Below are 18,542 nucleotides of genomic sequence, written 5' to 3' on the forward strand. Positions count from 1 at the left end.
TGCCTCCTCTCCTATGAACCTCCCCAAAGTTTCAGAATTGCCAATGAAGCCCAGATTCAAGCTCCATCTTAGGTGGAAGCCAGCTTTGTTTCCGGAAGAAGCAGGGCCTTCACGGTGGCTGCCCCACAGTTTGCAATGTTTCCCCATACACTGTCAATTTGGTTCCCTCCTCCATGGTGATTCTGGAAGCCGGGAAATACGGCATCCTTTTCATTCCGCCCGTGGCTTTATACCGCTGAAATCGACAAATTTGGTCTTGCTTTGTTTAACAGGGCCTTGTTTTTATGGTGCTTTGAAAACAGTTGCTGAAAAGCTTCCCAGAAATCCTTGAAGTAAATAAACCACCAACTTCACTGGAGTGGAGACCCTTCCATATCCCCTGCCCCCAAAGTTTTGTCATTATAAGTAGAATCATAGAACCATAGAATCATAGAATAGCAGAGTTGGAAGGGGCCTCTAAGGCCATCGAGTCTAACCCCCTGCTCAATGCAGGAATCCACCCTAAAGCCTCCCTGACAGAGGGTTGTCCAGCTGCCTCTTGAATGCCTCTAGAGTGGGAGAGCCCACAACCTCCCTAGGTAATTGCCTCCATTGTCGTACTGCTCTAACAGTCAGGAAGTTTTTCCTGATGTCCAGCTGGAATCTGGCTTCTTTTAACTTGAGCCCATTATTCCGTGTCCTGCACTCTGGGAGGATCGAGAAGAGATCCTGGCCCTCCTCTGTGTGACAACCTTTTAAGTCTTTGAAGACTGCTATCATGTCTCCCCTCCATCTTCTCTTCTCCAGGCTAAACCTGCCCAGTTCCTTCAGTCTCTCTTCATAGGGCTTTGTTTCCAGACCCCTGATCCTCCTGGTTGCCCTCCTCTGAACACGCTCCAGCTTGTCTGCGTCCTTCTTGAATTGTGGAGCCCAGAACTAGACCCAATACTCTAGATGAGGCCTAACCAGGGCCGAATAGAGAGGAACCAGGACCTCACGTGATTTGGAAGCTATACTTCTATTAATGCAGCCCAAAATAGGAGCAAGAATGAATCTCTGCCCATTCAGACACGCTGCGAAAATACTTTTCGTCTTCAGTTCAGCCCAAACTTATCTTCAGGCTGCTGAGGACAAAAACAGGGTTGGAAATCGAGGCCTCTGCTTCACTCCGGCGGGACGTGGTCTCCATCTCTCCCCCCCCTCCATCCCCACACTCACCCTTCCGTCCCCTGACACCTAGAAGGCCGTCGAAGAGGGGATGACAAATGCCGAAAAAGAATGCTGGCGAGACCCGGGCAAGATAGTCATCAACAGTTCCTCTGGCCAAGTGTAATTTCCATTAATAGAGACGGGGCATTCTGGTCCCAAAATAGACATTTGTCTGTTGATAAGGGCCAGCCGGTGGCGGTTGCTCTCCACACACAGGCAGAGCGGCTCCGGGACCGAAAATGTCGGAACGCCAAGTTCCCTTCACTTTCCTACGCAGCCCGAGTTGGGATCCGTTCCGGGACTGGCACCGGGGCAGCCGGCTGTTCGACCAGTCTTTCGGGATGCCCCTAATTCCGGAAGATTGGTACAAGTGGCCGGCGGGGAACACCAGCTGGCCGGGCTACGTCCGCCCCATGGTCAGCCCGAGCCCCGAGCCGGTGGTGACAAGCCCCGTGGTCGCCTCGCCGTCCGCCAACCCGGCCTACAACAGGGCCTTAAGCCGACAGCTGAGTAGCGGCATTTCCGAGATCAGGCAGACGTCAGAGAGCTGGAAGGTGGCCCTGGACGTCAACCATTTTGCCCCCGAGGAGCTGGTGGTGAAGACGAAAGATGGGGTGGTGGAGATCACCGGTGAGTAGGCTCTCGTGGCCATGCGAATGGGCCTAATTTGGCACTTTGGAACCCATAACGCCAGAGACCCTGGTTCGAGTCCCCCCTCGGTCGTGAAGCACACTGGGAGATTTCGGGCCAGTCGCTGGCTCTCAGCTGATCCTACCGCACTGGGTTGTTGTGAGGGTAAAATGGAGAGGAGGGTGTGGTGGGGGCCACCAATTTGGATGGCTTTAAAAGGTGGTTGGATAAATTTCTGGAGGAGCAGACGATCAAGGGCTATTAGTGCTGATGGGTCTGTGCTACCTCCAGTATCAGAGGCAGTAAGCCTATTTGCACCAGTTGCTGGGGAACATGGGTTGGAGGGTGCTGTTGCACCTGCTTGTGGATTTCTGGTCAACAGCTAGTGTGAACAGAGTGCTGGACTGGACAGACCCTGGGACTAATTGGTTTTAAAAAATCTGATTCCATAAATGAGCAGACGGCAGAGCGAAAGACACCTGACAATCCACAAAACACTGCCAGAATCATAGAATCATAGAATAGCAGAGTTGGAAGGGGCCTACAAGGCCATCGAGTCCAACCCCCTGCTCAGTGCAGGAATCCACCCTAAAGCATCCCTGACAGATGGTTGTCCAGCTGCCTCTTGAAGGCCTCTAGTGTGGGAGAGCCCACAACCTCCCTGGGTCACTGGTTCCATTGTCGTACTGCTCTAAAAGTCAGGAAGTTTTTCCTGATGTCCAGCTGGAATCTGTTTTCCTGTAACTTGAGTCCGTTATTCCATGTCCTGCACTCTGGGAGGATCGAGAAGGCTAAACATGCCCAGTTCTTTCAGTCTCTCCTCAAAGGGCTTTGTTTCCAGACCCCTGACCATCCTGGTTGCCCTCCTCTGTACCCGCTCCAGCTTGTCTGCGTCCTTCTTGAATTGTGGAGCCCAGAACTGGACGCAATACTCTAGATGAGGCCTAACCAGGGCCGAATAGAGAGGAACCAGTACCTCCCGCGATTGGCTCATATTCAGCTTGTGATCTACAACAATTCCAAGATCCAATTAACAATTCTTAACAATTCCAAGAGTTAACAAACTCTCTTCATCCTTAGATAAGGGGTTGTGTAACCTCACTCCAGGTCCCAGAGGGCTAGCTAGCTGTTTGAGTCTATCGCAGCCTTCTCTGACCCTCAGTGCCCTCCAGATCCTTTGAACGAGCTCTCCCATAAGCCCTAGCCAGCACATGGCCAATGGTTGGGGATGATGGAAGCTGTAGTCGGAAAAATCTGGAGGGCGTCAGGTCAGGGAAAGCCGGCCTGTGACAACGGAAGCAGCCAAAAGTCCAGTTCATTGGATGCTCAACGCAACTGGGGCGGCTCCGCTCCAACGCGGCGGGCTAAGACGAACAAAGGTGGGCGCGGTCCGAGGAGGCGCACAAAGGAATCCGCTCAGCTTGGGAGCAACGTACGCCCTCCTCCCCTCTCCCCACGACCAGCTGCAGGGCAGCTGGTATAATATACCCCTGATTAAAACCGAGGAGATCAATCAGGTGCCAAGTTTGACTTCGTAAATTACAGGATGAGGCGATGGGTGGGGGTGGGGAGACCTCCCCCCCAAAATCATAGCCTCTTTCAGCTGCATGCCGGAGGCCGGAATGCACCCATTCTGCTAAGTCCTGGGTGTCGCTGTTTCCTGCTCCAACCTCTCTCGGTTCCCCTCCCCGAAATCTGACGAATTGTTGCTGACGAGAAATGATTTATGTCATTTCCAGAGGGGTGGCCTAGTTCTCTCTCTCTCTCTTGCAGCCCCAACGACAAAGGAGTCTTGTGGCGTCTGGAAGTCTGACAAATGCATTCTGCCGTACACAAACGCTCATCTCGGAATGTATTGGCCAGTCTTCAAGGTGATACAAGTCTCCGGGTCGAATTCGCAATGGTTTCTCTTGTGCTCCGTTCCCCCCTCACACACACACACACCTTCCCTAAGGGATTGGATTGTGAGGAAATGCACAATGTCTCTGTTTATGCCGCAGCAGCGCCGGTTGCTGTGGGATCTCACCCCCACACACGCACAATTCCCCGCTATCTGAAATATTAATGAATATATAAAGTCCATGGCTTAATGTGCGGCCACGTAACTATGGCAACCGGCAGCAGATACGGGGAGGGCGGGAGGTTGGAGGAAAAAGAGGAGAACAGGGATGGTGAGTTCCCACAAGTGATTAAAACACACACGCAAGGCAGCAGCCCAGCCGGTGAAGGTTGCCAACTGACCAGAAAGACACACCTCAGAATGCTCCTGTGCATTCTGGTCAGTTGGCAACCTTCACCCGCGAAATTTGCAGAAATCAGAAAGCGGAGCTTTTTTCGATGTTGATGTAAGCCTCCGTGCCTGCTGTTGAACCACGATGCCTGTTTCTTTGAGTATAAATCATAGTAAAACTGGACACACGTGTTTTCTCCTGGGCGCGGACAGGACAATGGAATTTTCTCGAGGCCTCAGCGATGGTGGACGCATAGGCGTGCGCAGCACATCTCATTAGGGTATTCGCCCAGGGTGTATTATTTTTTAAAGACAAACGTTTATTGAATACTCAGTCATAAAGGACATTACTTTTATTCATTCATTTATTAAACACTGTAGAGACTGATGCCCTACTTTGCATTCAGCTTGCCTGGCTGTGGGAGGGCCGTCGCAGGGTTGGGGGGGGGAACGAGGAAATGTTCTTCAAGCCCTCGCAATGAATCTCCTCAATTCGGCACTTATTGCTTGAGACATTAGGGTGTGCCTGGGCACACCCGGCACACCCTTTGCGTACGCCTATGGGTGGATGTCAGAACTTCAAATTTAACCACTGCATGTGTACGTCATTAAGCGGCCACACGAAATGAAGCACGTGCCCTGCGATCCCGTCCACATTTGCTCTCCTGTTTTGCCGTGTTTCATCGCAGCACACAAGCACATGTAGGAGGGGGACGAACTAATGGGAACCACAAATTGTAGCAAACTGTCCCTTCTCTAATCCTGGAAATTCTCATTAAACCAGGACTCAAAGTGCCGATTAGAGAGAGCCAGCAGAACTACAAACATTGTGGGGAATTCTCTGCCATCCTCTGGAGCAGCACTGATTGTTCCATAACTGTGTCGTTTTCCCCTCCTGTCCTATTCCAGGCAAACATGAAGAAAGACAAGATGAACATGGGTACATTTCTAGATGCTTCACAAGAAAATACACGTAAGTAGGTGGATCTATTGAGCGAAGGACGGAGGAGCCTCATTTCCAAAATCAACCTGATGCCCTCTTGATGTGTCGATTGCAAATCCAGACCTCCGGATTTCCCCGGATGGCCACGCTCCCTGAGTAGACAAGTACCTATGTGTACTTTTAGCATCACAACTACTGGAATACCTGCCATAAACATATTTTCACTAGGGACAAAATAGCCCCAGAGAGTTTGGTCGTCTCGTCCAGAGCGAGCTGTCAGAATTCAAAACGGCACAGCCCATGACCAAAAGCTGAAACTCAACCGAAATTCGGCTCAGTACAGAAGAAAATCCCAGATGATAGGAAACATACTTTTCTGTTTCATTTGAAAATGCAAACTAGATATTGGCTAGGACTCAGTGCGTTGCAATGGAGCAGAGGTCCGTCAAGGGTATAACAGCTAAATTATTTCAGTATATCACTGAGCCATGATAGTGACATACCAGCTTCATGTTAAGTGGCAGTATTTATTATTATTATTATTATTATTATTATTATTATTATTATTATTATTAATTTGTTACCCACCTCTCCCTCTGGATCAAGGCGGGGTACAACGCTAATAAAAACACCATAAAATACATACAACTAATTCAAACGTTTAAAACCAGTGCATCATTAAAAGCAGCAGACCATTAAAAAAAGGCATCTTAAAATTCAGCTGGGTAGGCCTGCCGGAAGAGATCAGTCTTTGTGGCTTTCTTAAATTCCGGAAGACTGTTAAGTTGACAAATCTCTTATTTACAGCATTTATATACCGCTCCACATCTAATCAGATTTCAGAGCCGTGAACAATAATCAGATTCCAGAGCCGTGAACAATAAAACAATAATAATAAAAACCCACCATATTAAAAATTGTTATTTTAAAGAACAGAATACCAATTGAAAAATCATGGCCAGTCAGTCAAGGAAGGCTTCCTGGAATAAAGCAACACAGTTTGGCACCTGATTGGCCTCCAGTGGCAGGGAGTTCCAAAGGAAAGGGGCCACCACACTGAAGGCTCTTCTCCAGGTGGATTCCAGTGGGGCCACCAGAATTCTCGTTGAGCAACAGCTCCAATTCCTCTCTGAGGCATCTAGTTGGCCATTGTGAGATGGGATGCTGAACTCGATAGGCCTTTGGTCAATAATAATAATAATAATAATAATAATAATAATAATAATAATAATAATAATTTAAAAAAAATGTAAAGTGCTTTCATCAGGAGTCCAACAACCAGTTTCCCCAGCCTGCTTGTGCGAGATAATTCAATCTTATTATCTTGTTGATGGAAGGGGTGGGACTGAGGCTTAGATGGAGTAGAATGCCTAAGGCTACCTGGTGAGTTTGGGGGCAGCGGTGGGATTTGAACCAAGGGTTTCTGGATCTGTTGCTCCATCTCTTGTCCACTATGCTGTATCAGCTCTCTGTTGCTTTGCTTCTTATGTGAGCTTTTTAAAAATAGGGCAGAGAGGCACCATATACTGGGTGAGTTCATGATCTCATTACACTCTGGCCTTCTTCTCCTTTCTCCAGGCTGCCGCCCAATACCGACCCAGCAGCGGTCCGCTCATCGCTTTCGCCCGACGGCATGCTGACGGTGGAAGCCCCCTTGCCCAAGCCGGCCATTCAATCTGCCGAGATCAAGATCCCCGTCACCTACGAGACTCATGCCCAAATCACCCCATCAGAGGCCAAGAAACCTGAGGAGGCCGTCAAGAAATAAACAGCCCGTGGGGATCTGCAGCCCATGGATAGAAAACGGCGGGTTTTGAACCTCTCCCACTTTATTCCTTTTTGTAAAGCAGGGCTAGCTCAAATGTGCCCAAATCTACGTTTTACAATGTAAAGACACCTCCGCTTCCACGCTTACAAATAAATTTTATAAAAAGCCCTGTGTGATCTTGTTTTGTTTTGTTTTAAAACCTTTATTCCGCTCATCTCATTGTGCCATGTCTGGGTCACATGGAAGTCAGGCCATCAAGATTACTTAATCTTGGGCATGGTTGCAGTGAGCAGGGGGTAGGAGAGGGATGGAATGGGAGGAAGGACAGGAATTCCCCATTCTTCCAACACACATCAAAGGTGCAGTATGCATGCTTAGACAGCGTTGCTAGCTGGGGGATGCTGGGAGTTGTAGGGTGGTTTTTTCTGTCTAAACATGCATAGGATTGTAGGATTGTTCCTGTCTAAACATGCATAGGATTGTAGGATTTTTCCTGTCTAAACATGCGTAGGATTGTAAGGCTTCTTCTTGTCTAAACATGCATAGGATTGTAGGATTTTTCCTGTCTAAACATGCATAGGATTGTAGGGCTTCTTCCTGTCTAAACATGCGTAGGATTGTAGGGCTTCTTTATGTCTAAACATCATAGGATTGTAGGGCTTCTTCCTGTCTAAACATGCATAGGATTGTAGGGCTTCTTTCTGTCTAAATGTGCATAGGATTGTAGGATTTTTCCTGTCTAAACATGCACAGGATTGTAGGGCTTCTTTCTGTCTAAACATGCATAGGATTGTAGGGTTTTTCTTGTCTAAACATGCATAGGATTGTAGGGCTTTTTTCTGTCTAAACATGCATAGGATTGTAGGGCTTCTTGCTGTCTAAACATGCATAGGATTGTAGGGCTTCTTGCTGTCTAATCATGCATAGGATTGTAGGGCTTTTTCTGTCTAGGGCTGTAGGGCTTCTTTCTGTCTAAACATGCATAGGATTGTAGGGCTCCTGTCTAAAAGCATACATAGGTTTGCTCCCTTAAAGATGAAGAAACTTGCGAAGGGAGAGCAGGTGCGAAGTTGTGCATCCACCCTTAGCACCTGGGCAACAAACTCTACAGCTCCCCCTTGACATGGGATGGGAGCATTGGCCTGGGGTTGACCCCACCTCAGTTACATAAAGCCCCACATGTGGAACAAGGCTCAGGAAATATGTGTGAATCGTCCATTCCCCCCCCTTTTCCCCCCCCTTCTGCTACAGTTCGGAGAGTGTCATACCTCCCTACACACACACACACACACACACACACACACCCTCTGAGATGCTCCGGCCTTAGCAACAGAGTGGTGATTTGATATCCAGCTTTCTCGCCCATTGGCTGCTGCTGCCGTGCTGCGATTGGCCCAAAAGGGCTGGGTGTGTGTGCAATGTGCGTGCATCATGCTGTGTGTGTGTGTGTGTGCGTGCGCGCGTGTGCACTGTGAATTGCGTCAGGCCCGGAACAAAGGGTGTGGCGGAGTGGCGCACGGGGAGGGAAAAGCGGTGTGTTGCAGTCCTGCTACCCTGCAGACTTTTGCCAGAAATGTCACTCCAGCGCAGGGCTGTGAGCTGCCAGACTTCTTGTCCTGTCTAAAGATGCATAAGATTGCGCCGTAAAATACGCAAAGCCAGAAATACACTTACAGGCACTCTAGAGCAGACTCCCTCAGCCTGGTTACCCTTCAGATTTGTTGGACTACAATTCCCAGCATCCCCCCCAACAGCATGGTTTTGGTTTCGTTGGGCCCTTGGGCATAAAAACACACATCGGAAGAGCCGTGCTGGGTCAGACTAAGGGCCCATCTAGTCCAGCGCTCTGTACTCACAGGGACCCACAAAGCAGGACACGGGTGCAACAGCACCCTCCCACCCATGTTCCCCAGCAACTGGTGTACATAGCTTACGGCTTCGGATTCTGGAAAGCTAGGAGGAAGACCTCAGTGCCCTCCTTCCCGCAATGAGCCTACCTTGGCCGGATCTACACTACTGCTTTAAAGCGCTTTAAAGCAGTAGTGTAGATCCGGCCCTGGTCACTCCATTGTCACCAGCTCCTCCTCCTCCTCTTCCTCCTTTCTACCACTGGCTTGCTTGTCCTGTTCCTCCTTCTTTCACCAACATTGCCTGGGCCACAGTGAGAGGCAGGTTGCAATGGCGGAAGAGTTGCAGGAAGTCGGGTGTGTGTATGTCTTGTCAATGGGCCCCTGCTTGCCCGGCCATGCCTACCTTTTGGCATCAATCCCAGCCGGGAGGGAGATCCCTGAGTGCGCTGATGCCAAGCAGAGTGGCTGCGGTTTCCCTGCAGAACGGGTCTCCCAACAGAGAGCTCAGGGCCCCCGGCCAGTGTAGGCCCCCTCTGCAGGGGCCCGGCCATCCCAACTCTTCACCCCACCCCTGCTCCTGCTGAGCGAGGTGGAGCGAGCGGGATGCGTCCCTAGCAAAAGAAAACGCAGCCATGGTGCAAGCAAAGCTTTGACACGGATGGCACGCGTGTGCCAATTCTGCGCGCCCTCCTCCCTCCCCACCTTTTTGCAGGGAACGCTTCTGCGCACTTGGAACAGCCCGGGGAGGGCCCCCCTCTTTGCTGCCCCTGGTAGGTTCCACTTATTCACCCTCCCACATCCTGTTCCGCACCTGTTTGAAGGAAAAGAAGGCAACTGGGGCTAGGATTGCCAACTGACCACAGGCCTGGGCTTCTGCAAAGCCTTACGCTGGGGGGGACGGGGGACGGGACCCCCAGATAACAACCCTGGTTGTTCTCACCCACCAGGTGAAACGGAGTTCACCTGACCTGTCAGGGGCATTAGGAATCTGAGTTTCACTGTTTGCTTGAGTCTGCAAAAATGGGAGGGGGTGTTTGCCAAGTACCCTAAAGGCCAGAATGAGAATTTCTTGGACATAGGGTGATCTCCTCATAGCAGGCAAAGTCAATTTGCTTTTAATCCTCTGGATCATGTGCCTGTTGAGAGAGGGAGAATGCAAGAACCCCTGATCCTCCAGTCTCTGACTTCCTGGTGCCGCCTTCTTCTTCTTCTTCTTCTTCTTCTTCTTCTTCTTCTTATTATTATTATTATTATTATTATTATTATTAATTATTATTTACATCTGGCATCTTTCATTATTATTATTATTTGGCTCCTGCAAATTTCACAATGGGTACATATCTCCAACCTTAAATGGCCGATGGACATCTGCTGGGCGAGGAGTGAGGCTCCCAAAACCATCGGTTCCCTCCAGATGTTTTGGACTGCAAGTCCCATCAGCCTCAGCCAGCACGTTCAGGGAATATGGGAGTTGTAGTCTAAAACATCTGGAGGGCACTGCACTGCCTATTCTTGCCCTAAGCTAGGGGTGGGCAGGAAGTAGATTTCCAGACGTTTTGGAGTTCAACTCCCATAATCCCTGATCATGCTGGCAGGGGCTGCTGGGAGTTGAAGTCCAAAAGATCTGGAGATGTACGGGAAGCAGTTTGACAGCTTTCTAGTCCCCACTGCACAGCTGTGACTTTTGCCCACCCCTGTCTGACATGGAAAGGTAACCATAGGGAACAACCATTAACTACCCCACCCACACTCCCCGTGCATTTTAGAGGATCAAGTGCCACCCTTTCCTTGGCTGTGAAGCCCAGGAGAGAGGTACCAAGAACATGGGAGCATGCTGAAGTCCAGTGATACAGAGAGGGGAGGAAACTCTACCCGTTGAGTTTCTGCCTGCATTTGTCGATGTGCAATAGCATTGCTGGGTGTGTCTGTGCGTGTGTAAACTACCAGGCAGTAGCAGGCTACACACCACCCCTTCAAACAAACCAGCATAGGCACCATGTACCAAAAACTGAGAGCCAAAATTTGTGACCCTTAATCACTTTCGCTGCTGTTTATATCAACTTGTGGTGAGGTGTAGTGGTTACAGTGGGACTCAGAAAACCTGGGTTCTAGTCCCCCCCCCCCCCCTCAGCCATGAAGCTCGCTTGGTGACTTTGGGCACAGACTCTCACCTACTTCGCAGGGTTGTTGTGAGGATAAAATGCAGAGGAACCACTTTAGTAAGAAACAAACAAATAAAAGAAAAGCCATTTGATGTCTACTGGCTTCCAACTGTCAAGCTGCTGCTGAAGGTAAAGGAGCAGGTTTGGAAGAAGTCAGTTGGCAACCTCCCTTCTCTCGCTCTCCGGGGAAAATTCTCCCTTAGATGTTGCTTCCTGATCCACAAAGCCTCTTTGCTGCTTGGGTGCCTACTCCGAGAGAGTGTGGCAACGAGGGTCAGGGCCTTTTCAGTGGTGGCCCCCAGACTGTGGAATGATCTCCCTGAGGAGGCTCGCCTGGCGCAAACCCTATCTTTCCAGCGCCAGGTTAAAACTTTCCTCTTTGCCCAGGCATATGGCGGCACATCTTAATCACCCACATGTTTGGTTTTTTAACGGTTATTAATGCTTTATGTGTGCATGTTCTGTGTTTTAGAATTTTAAATTTTGTATATTCGTTTTAATCTTAATTTTAGCATTTCTGTAAACTGCCCAGAGAGCCCTGGCTATGGGAGCGGTATATAAGTGCAATAAATAAATAAATAAATAAATAAAATCCAGAGATGAAAATGCAAATACCGCCAGTGGGGGAATTATCGGACGCCCCCTGAACTGTCAAAAACTGCAAATGAAATAGCGATATTTATTTTGCAGGAGATCTGCGGCCACCACATTTCCTCCACAACTTTCAGATGGAGGACAGGCAACTCCGAAGACCTCGAAAAAAGCACCGCGGAAGGCATGCTTCTTCATTCTAGGAGCGTGGGTGAAGGAAAAACACTCTGCACATGCTCAGAGGCTGTTTATTACTTCCCTTTCTCTAAAGAGGAGGGGCTGGCCATGGAGCTTAAATGGGTATGGGGGGGTTAGAGAAATTCATGGAGGGTGGGTCTGTGCCAAACACACACACACACACACACACACACACACACACACGTGTCGTGTTTATGCTGGAAACTGAAATGCGCTTTGGGTTGCAATACCTGCATCAACCTGAAGATGGCAGCCGCGACGAGCGCACGCCGGGCACAGATTGGAAATTGCTGCAGCCGCAGCCTCGCCTGACCGGGAAGCGGGCGAAGTGCGCCTGCGCAGCCTTTCTGCATTGCAGGGCGGTCATTCCTGCAAAAAGACCCAAAAACGTGCGAGGGCGGGGAGGAGGGGGACTGGGGTCTGAGACGAGGAAACCTCTCCAGGGCTTGGATGCAGATTTCGTCCTGCTTAGAGTAGACCCATTGAAACCAACAGGACACAACTTAGGCATTACTTCCTTGCCCCATTGATTTCAATGGGTGTACTCTAAGCAGGACGAAGCCTGCAGCCAACCCCAGATGTATCAGGGCACAATTCCCACCCACCCCAGTGATCACTGGATGTCACCTGGTCTTTTTTCCAGGTGTGACATATAGCTGACCCTCCCCAGGTATGTTTCTTTAAAGGAGGGATAGGGAACCAGTCTCCTCCCGCAGATGATGTTGGACTACAACTCCCATCACCCCAATCATGAGTCACGCTGGCTGGGACTGATGGGAGTTGGAATCCAACACCACCAGGAGGGCCACAGTTCTCCCACCCTTGCAAAGAACTTTTGAATTGCTCAACAGGAGCAGGATCACCTAACCCATCACCGTTTCTGAGAGCCGCCGATTCCCTGATCTCTACAGGCCGATTGTCCCCAAGTGTTGTGTCGGTGGAACACAGGACTTCAAAGCTCTTCCGAAGCTCAAAGGGGACGAGGCTGGGTGCTGCAACTCTGCATGAGCCACTGGCCTCTTCCCTACCACTCGCCTTTAGGGCTGAGAAATTATGCCCCGTCTCCATCAAGCGTAAGTGCAGCCTCCAGTCACTCCAGAGAGCAGCAGCAGAGGACGGCGGCCCACCCTCCAAGGAGGCTGCTTGTTGTCTCTCTGAATGAGTCCCTGCTGTGGAATGGCTCCCTTCCAATCCAGCAAATTTCTCAGAGCACTGGTTTATAGGGGTGAAGAGTGGCAATTCATACCTTGGCCAACACCAGAGGGGCGGGAAATTCATGGTGCTCCAGCTCCTTTGGGATTCCAACTCCCATTAGCCCCAGACAGCATATGGCCCATGGTCAAAGAGGAGTTGCAGTTCATCAAGGCTGCAGCTGCCCTGCCTCTGCCTTCCACCGTGCCGGCAGTGGCTCTTTTGTAGCGCCAGTGAATCAGTGCACATGTTTCACAAAGAGCCACTTATCCTTTTCAAGGGTGGGGCGGTGAGTCACCCTTACCGGACAGAACTCTCGAGGGAAACCAGGGTGACGCTGCCTTTGTTTATCCCAACGCACTCAAGGGCTCGATTTAAAAGCTCCCTCTTCTCCGTAACTCTTCCGGGATGCCTAGATTCCCGGAAATGCAGCGAGTACATTTCTGAAAGCACACAGGTCCCCAAACAAACCTCTTGCTGCAGAACCCTCCTGGGCAAAACGCGCTTTCAGCAGACCAAAGCGAGAAGCACTCAGCTTGCCAAGTCCCAATTCAGTAGGCTCATTTTATTATGTTTTTGCACACAGCCGCTTATTAGACGCGTCTTAGCCACAGAGTTAATGTTCGTTGCTAGAAGAACAGTTCTTTGGGCTTCCACATCTTTCGCCTGATCTGTCAACGTGAAACCTTCAAGGAGGAGGGGAACGGAACAGCGACCAAGCCCAAAGTGGTGAGGAAACCAGGCCTGTCACTTTAGGTGTCACCCTAAAATGTGGCGGCACATCTTTAACCTGCTTTGCTTTTAAATCACGACGTAGTGGAGATTGCTAAGGGTGGTCATAGGGGTATTGCAAGCATGGAACTGTCATCTCAATTTTAATCTTTGAGAGCTTGGAGCAAGAGAGGGTTTTTTTTTTTTTTTACTCCAACTCCCATCAGCCCCAGCAAGGAGAGCCCATGTCCCGGGTGATGGGATCTGTAGTCCAATGTTGTTCTATTGTTGAATGTTTCGATGCTGTTGTTAACCTGCCTGGGGATTTATCTTTTTTTTTTAAAAAAAAATGACAGGCAGGAGATGACAGATAGATTAGATTAGATAGGGATAGATTAAGATAGATAGATCTAGAGATAGACAGATGGATGGATAGATAGATAAGAGAGATGGATGGAAGGACGGACGGATGGATAGAGACAAATGATAGTGGAGATCTTGGCCAGTAGTCTTGAACAGGTCCAGATCCGAGACCCACGTCAGACTCCCAACCTGCAACACGGGACCCACTTCCACAAATTTCTCCGTGTCCAACATAGCGGCAAGAGCTTTGCCGTGACCTACGTGGACTCCTCTCGCGACCCACTTTTGGGTCATGTCCCACCAGTTGAAGACCACTGTGTTACGAGGGTAAGCAAGACGCGGGCCCTCGAACACCCGCCCAGGTTTCATAAATTATAGAAAAACCAGGTGGAGACCAGAACGCTATTCTTCTGGTCTATGGGCGTGAGACCACGGCCGTGATGCAAGATGAGGTGGCAGAAGGAAAGTGCAGCATCACCAGGCATTCTCAGAAAACTCCCCAGTTGATAATGTCTTGTGTTCATTTATATTTGGAGCTTTCCAGTCTCCAGTGCCAAAATGTTCTGGAGCCAGCCTTGATTGGTAGAGGCAAAACCGTGTGTGTGTGTGAGAGAGAGAATCCAGTTACTGTATTTCTTCGATTCTAAGACGCATTTCCCCCCCCCCCCCATATAAACATCTCTAAAAACGGGGTGCGTCTTAGAATCGCAGGTCATTTATTATTTCTTAGAATCAAAGCTTTTTTTCTGTTGGTGGTACTGAAATTAGTGTGCGTCTTACAATCGATGGCGTCTTAGAATCGAAGAAATACGGTAATCCCTACTGTACTATTAGCGCAGACGGATGTACATACTGTAAGGAGCTCAGCATGAAAATGGGGGTGGCCGTATCATGGGCAGAGTGCAAATACTTATAAACTCACAGAGCATATTAAAGCCACTCACCATGCCTTCACCACGCTAGGGCCCTCCAGATGTGTTAAGATTGCAGCCCCCATCATTCCCAGCCAGTATGACCAATGGCCATGTTGGATGGGGAGGGTGGGACTTGCAGTCCAACACATCTCGAGGGGCCCGGTTTTAGGAAGGCTGGCCTAACTCCATTCATTTAACAAGCTGCTGACCTTTCAGGTAAGGAGTAAGATTTAGCATGCTTCCAGGGAAAGGGGTGGTACACAAAGCAGCACTGAAGTGAAGGCTTGAGCCCTCATTCCATGTTTAGTTGCTGATCTCATAGAATCATAGAATAGCAGAGTTGGAAGGGGCCTATAAGGCCATCCAGTCCAACCCCGTGCTCAATGCAGGAATCCACCTCAAAGCAACCCTGACAGATGGCTGTCCAGCTGCCTCTTGAAGGCCCCTAGTGTGGGAGAGCCCACAACCTCCCCAGGTAACTGATTCCATTGTCGTACTGCTCTAACAGTCAGGAAGTTTTTCCTGACGTCCATCCGGAATCTGGCTTCCTGTAACTTGAGCCTGTTATTCCGTGTCCTGCACTCTGGGACGATCGAGAAGCGATCCTGGCCCTCCTCTGTGTGACCACCTTTCAGGCACTTGGAAGAGTCTCCATTGAATGGGCAAAGCCACCTCTGTTGAAAACCACGCATGTTTGCAATGTTATGAAAGCGTACGCTCAGAGTTTGATTTGTGGCGAAGCTTTCACCATGTAGGCAATGAAGATGAATATCCTAACTCTGCCAAAGTTACCAAAAGCCTTCTTTGGGAGGATTAAGGGGGACAGGGCTGTGACACCCCTTGTTGAAGATACTTTTAGGGGTAGGATATCCCCCAAGTTGGGTTCAATAATACAAAAAAAGGCTTGAAAGATGGTGCTCGTGAAGAAGGACCGTTAGCTATTATTTCCTTACCACCCAGGAACTGAACAGCAGCCATTATCATCTCTTCAGACAGAATTCTGGGACAGGGCAGAAGCTTAGTGGACCTTGAACATCTTGCCAGGATCTCTTCTCGATCCTCCCAGAGTGCAGGACACGGAATAACGGGCTCAAGTTAAAGGAGGCCAGATTCCGGCTGGACGTCAGGAAAAACTTCCTGACTGTTAGAGCAGTACGACAATGGAACCAGTGACCTAGGGAGGTGGTGGGCTCTCCCACACTAGAGACCTTCAAGAGGCAGCTGGACAACCATCTGTCAGAGATGCTTTAGGGTGGATTCCTGCATTGAGCAGGGGGTTGGACTCGATGGCCTTGTAGGCCCCTTCCAACTCTGCTATTCTATGATTCTATGGCACATTTTCCCCACAGAGGATACAACGGAAGCCAGGGACACTCCCAGGCTCACAGCTATCAAGAATAAAGCAGACTCTAACACAAGACCATAGTGAAGTAGCACTGACATCAGATCTGTAAGTTTATTTGCTCAATGTACGACGGCTACATAATGACTCACATTCATGATATTCCATCACTGAGGAAAACTGCTAAGAATGGTCCGTGTGTGAAATAATTCCTTACAGAAACACGGAGTTGGAAAAATAATCACTGATTAGACCTTTAAAAAGAGTTCACTGCATAACATGACAGAAAAGCACAAACAAAGGTTCATTCAAAGAACATAGTCATTTTTCTCCTACACTGTAATAGTTATAATTTCACCATGACGAACACCAGACATTAAGATTAAGCTAACACTGGTGTTTTCTTTTGCTTTCCATTTTTTAAAAAAACAAACAAAAAAAAAACACAAAATCATATATAATTGCATGTCACTATAGCAACATCCATAACAGATCAGTTACTTTACCCCCGAAAAAGAAAAAGAAAAGGAAGAAAATAAATTAAAAACAAAACAAAACCTTTTTTTTAAAAAAAAAAAAAATTGTTGAAGACTATTGTCATAGGAATACGTAACATCTACAGTATAAGTTAATAAATGTCAAGCTACTTTATAGAAATACAACACCAGCATGCACAATATTGTATAGAGTAATGGAGCAGTTATTCATTTCACTGGAGAGACAGTTATCAGAGGCAAGTGCATTTCTTTAACCAGAAAAATAATAACGTAACTGAAAGAAACCATTCAAGCTGGTCACAAGTCCCCAAACCCAGTCCTCCATATTTAGCCCTCTTGTGCGGTCCTTTCCCCCTGCATAAAGTTTCCCTAAAGCAGCCAGAGCTAAAAGCCGGTGGGGGTAGGGGGAAGGAGTCAAGAAAGGTTTTGTAATTCCAGGAAACTACTTCCAAAAATCAAAGCCAGGGACACGCACTGCTCCCACACATGATTGCAAATTAAAAGAGAAGCCTAAAAATGTCCTTCTAGTCCATTGACATTTCCTAAAGGTTTCAGTCAGTTACCCCACTTGAAAGCCTCCTCCTCCTCCTCCTCCTCCGTTAGATCCAAGGATGCCAGGATTGGGCTTACTGGAACGGCACTTTAACTGGGGTGGCCCCGAGCGAAGAGTCACTGAATGCAAACTGTCACACTGCAACGAAGTACAAGTAAGTTTTTAAAAGATGCATCTGCGTTGGACGCATTGATTCCGACTTAATAGCATTTTGCCAATATCAAACCCATTTAAAACTTGGGGCCGACCGCCTTTGGGACCGCAGACCACTAAAGCAGCTCACCCCCGTCGCCCAGGTTCACCGAATCACACGTAACAACAACGAAACCCACTATTACCACCGTGTAAATCAAGATGCGGAGTTCCCACGAGGGAAGACAAATGCGGTTTGTACAATGGGAGTCATTAGCGGCCAGTTTCCTTCCGTGGAGCTTTCGAGGGAACAAAAGCTACATAGTAAAACATAATTCGAGACCGGGAACAGCAAAGAATTTCCAACAATCATGATGCTTTTTGTAAGGAAAAGAAAATGGGAGGGGATGACAGAACATTTCCTGATCAGCTATAGTCTTCCCCCACCCCAGGCAAATAAGACTTGCAGATGTACAGGTTTTATTACAGAGCGTAAGTTCTAGAGTGCTTAAGATTTAAGTGTGTGGGGTTTTTAAAAAAAGGATGTTGGCAACAAACTCATTTTTGTGGATTTCTCCATCAATTCAGACTGTTTCACTTGTACTACAGGCTTACAACAGATGAAATCCCCGCCTCCAGTAAAGGCAAAGAATAAAAGTCTGGGGAGATCTGTTGACAATCTTGAAGTACAGTATGAAAAACTTGGGTTATGAGCTAAAATGGCAGCATGATCCCAGAGGAAGGGGCTATGACACTTTTATCTCTCCCCCCTCCAGAATTTTTTTCCCCCTTAAAGGGAGAAATCAGGATGATCTTGGAGAATACTAGACATCATGTGAGACATACAGACCTGAATTAGCTTAAGTCAAGCGGCATAATGTTATAGCAGCTTCCCCTGTGTCCGATTTGAATTCTGAACTCTCTTTTGCTGTGGACTCTTCAGCCACTTGCCAAAGCACCAATTGAAATGGCTAAGAATTAGAGAAAGATGGATGTTCCTCAGGCAGCATTCAGGCATCTGGGGAAAGTGAACAGGGTGGGATAAACCCACCCACAGATGCAGGGCTGGAGGAGGACGGCAAGCCAGAAAGAACAAGCAGACCAACTTCACACTCAATGGCTTGATGTTAAATATGGCTGTCATGTAGAAATACTGTAAACTGTAATTTAGTGTTAATACTGCAAGCTATCTCAAGTATCTTGACAATAAAGCTCCGAGGGGCTCATGGGGTGTTTTTGGGGGTGGGGTGGGGATGGGGGTGGAGTCTGGGGTTCTCTC

General features: G+C 48.6%; 1 protein-coding gene across 1 annotated transcript; it reads left to right on the top strand.

The window, feature by feature from the left end:
• The first annotated feature begins 1,381 nt into the window (after positions 1-1,381).
• On the top strand, positions 1,382-6,805 carry HSPB1 (heat shock protein family B (small) member 1). The gene is made up of 3 exons (XM_063146752.1): positions 1,382-1,818; positions 4,958-5,021; positions 6,570-6,805. Exons 1-3 carry the CDS (start codon positions 1,428-1,430, stop codon positions 6,757-6,759), a joined length of 645 nt encoding a protein of 214 aa, XP_063002822.1. The 5' UTR covers positions 1,382-1,427; the 3' UTR covers positions 6,760-6,805.
• The last annotated feature ends 11,737 nt before the right edge of the window (positions 6,806-18,542 follow it).

The sequence above is a fragment of the Elgaria multicarinata genome, chromosome 22 (genome assembly GCF_023053635.1).
Source record: "Elgaria multicarinata webbii isolate HBS135686 ecotype San Diego chromosome 22, rElgMul1.1.pri, whole genome shotgun sequence".
Taxonomy (NCBI): domain Eukaryota; kingdom Metazoa; phylum Chordata; class Lepidosauria; order Squamata; family Anguidae; genus Elgaria; species Elgaria multicarinata.

Coding starts and splice junctions, on each gene's coding strand:
- HSPB1 (XM_063146752.1), top strand. CDS start 1,428: ATGTCGGAACGCCAAGTTCCCTTCACTTTCCTACGCAGCCCGAGTTGG. Junction 1,819..4,957: donor TGGGGTGGTGGAGATCACCG/GTGAGTAGGCTC, acceptor GTCCTATTCCAG/GCAAACATGAAGAAAGACAA. Junction 5,022..6,569: donor TGCTTCACAAGAAAATACAC/GTAAGTAGGTGG, acceptor TCCTTTCTCCAG/GCTGCCGCCCAATACCGACC.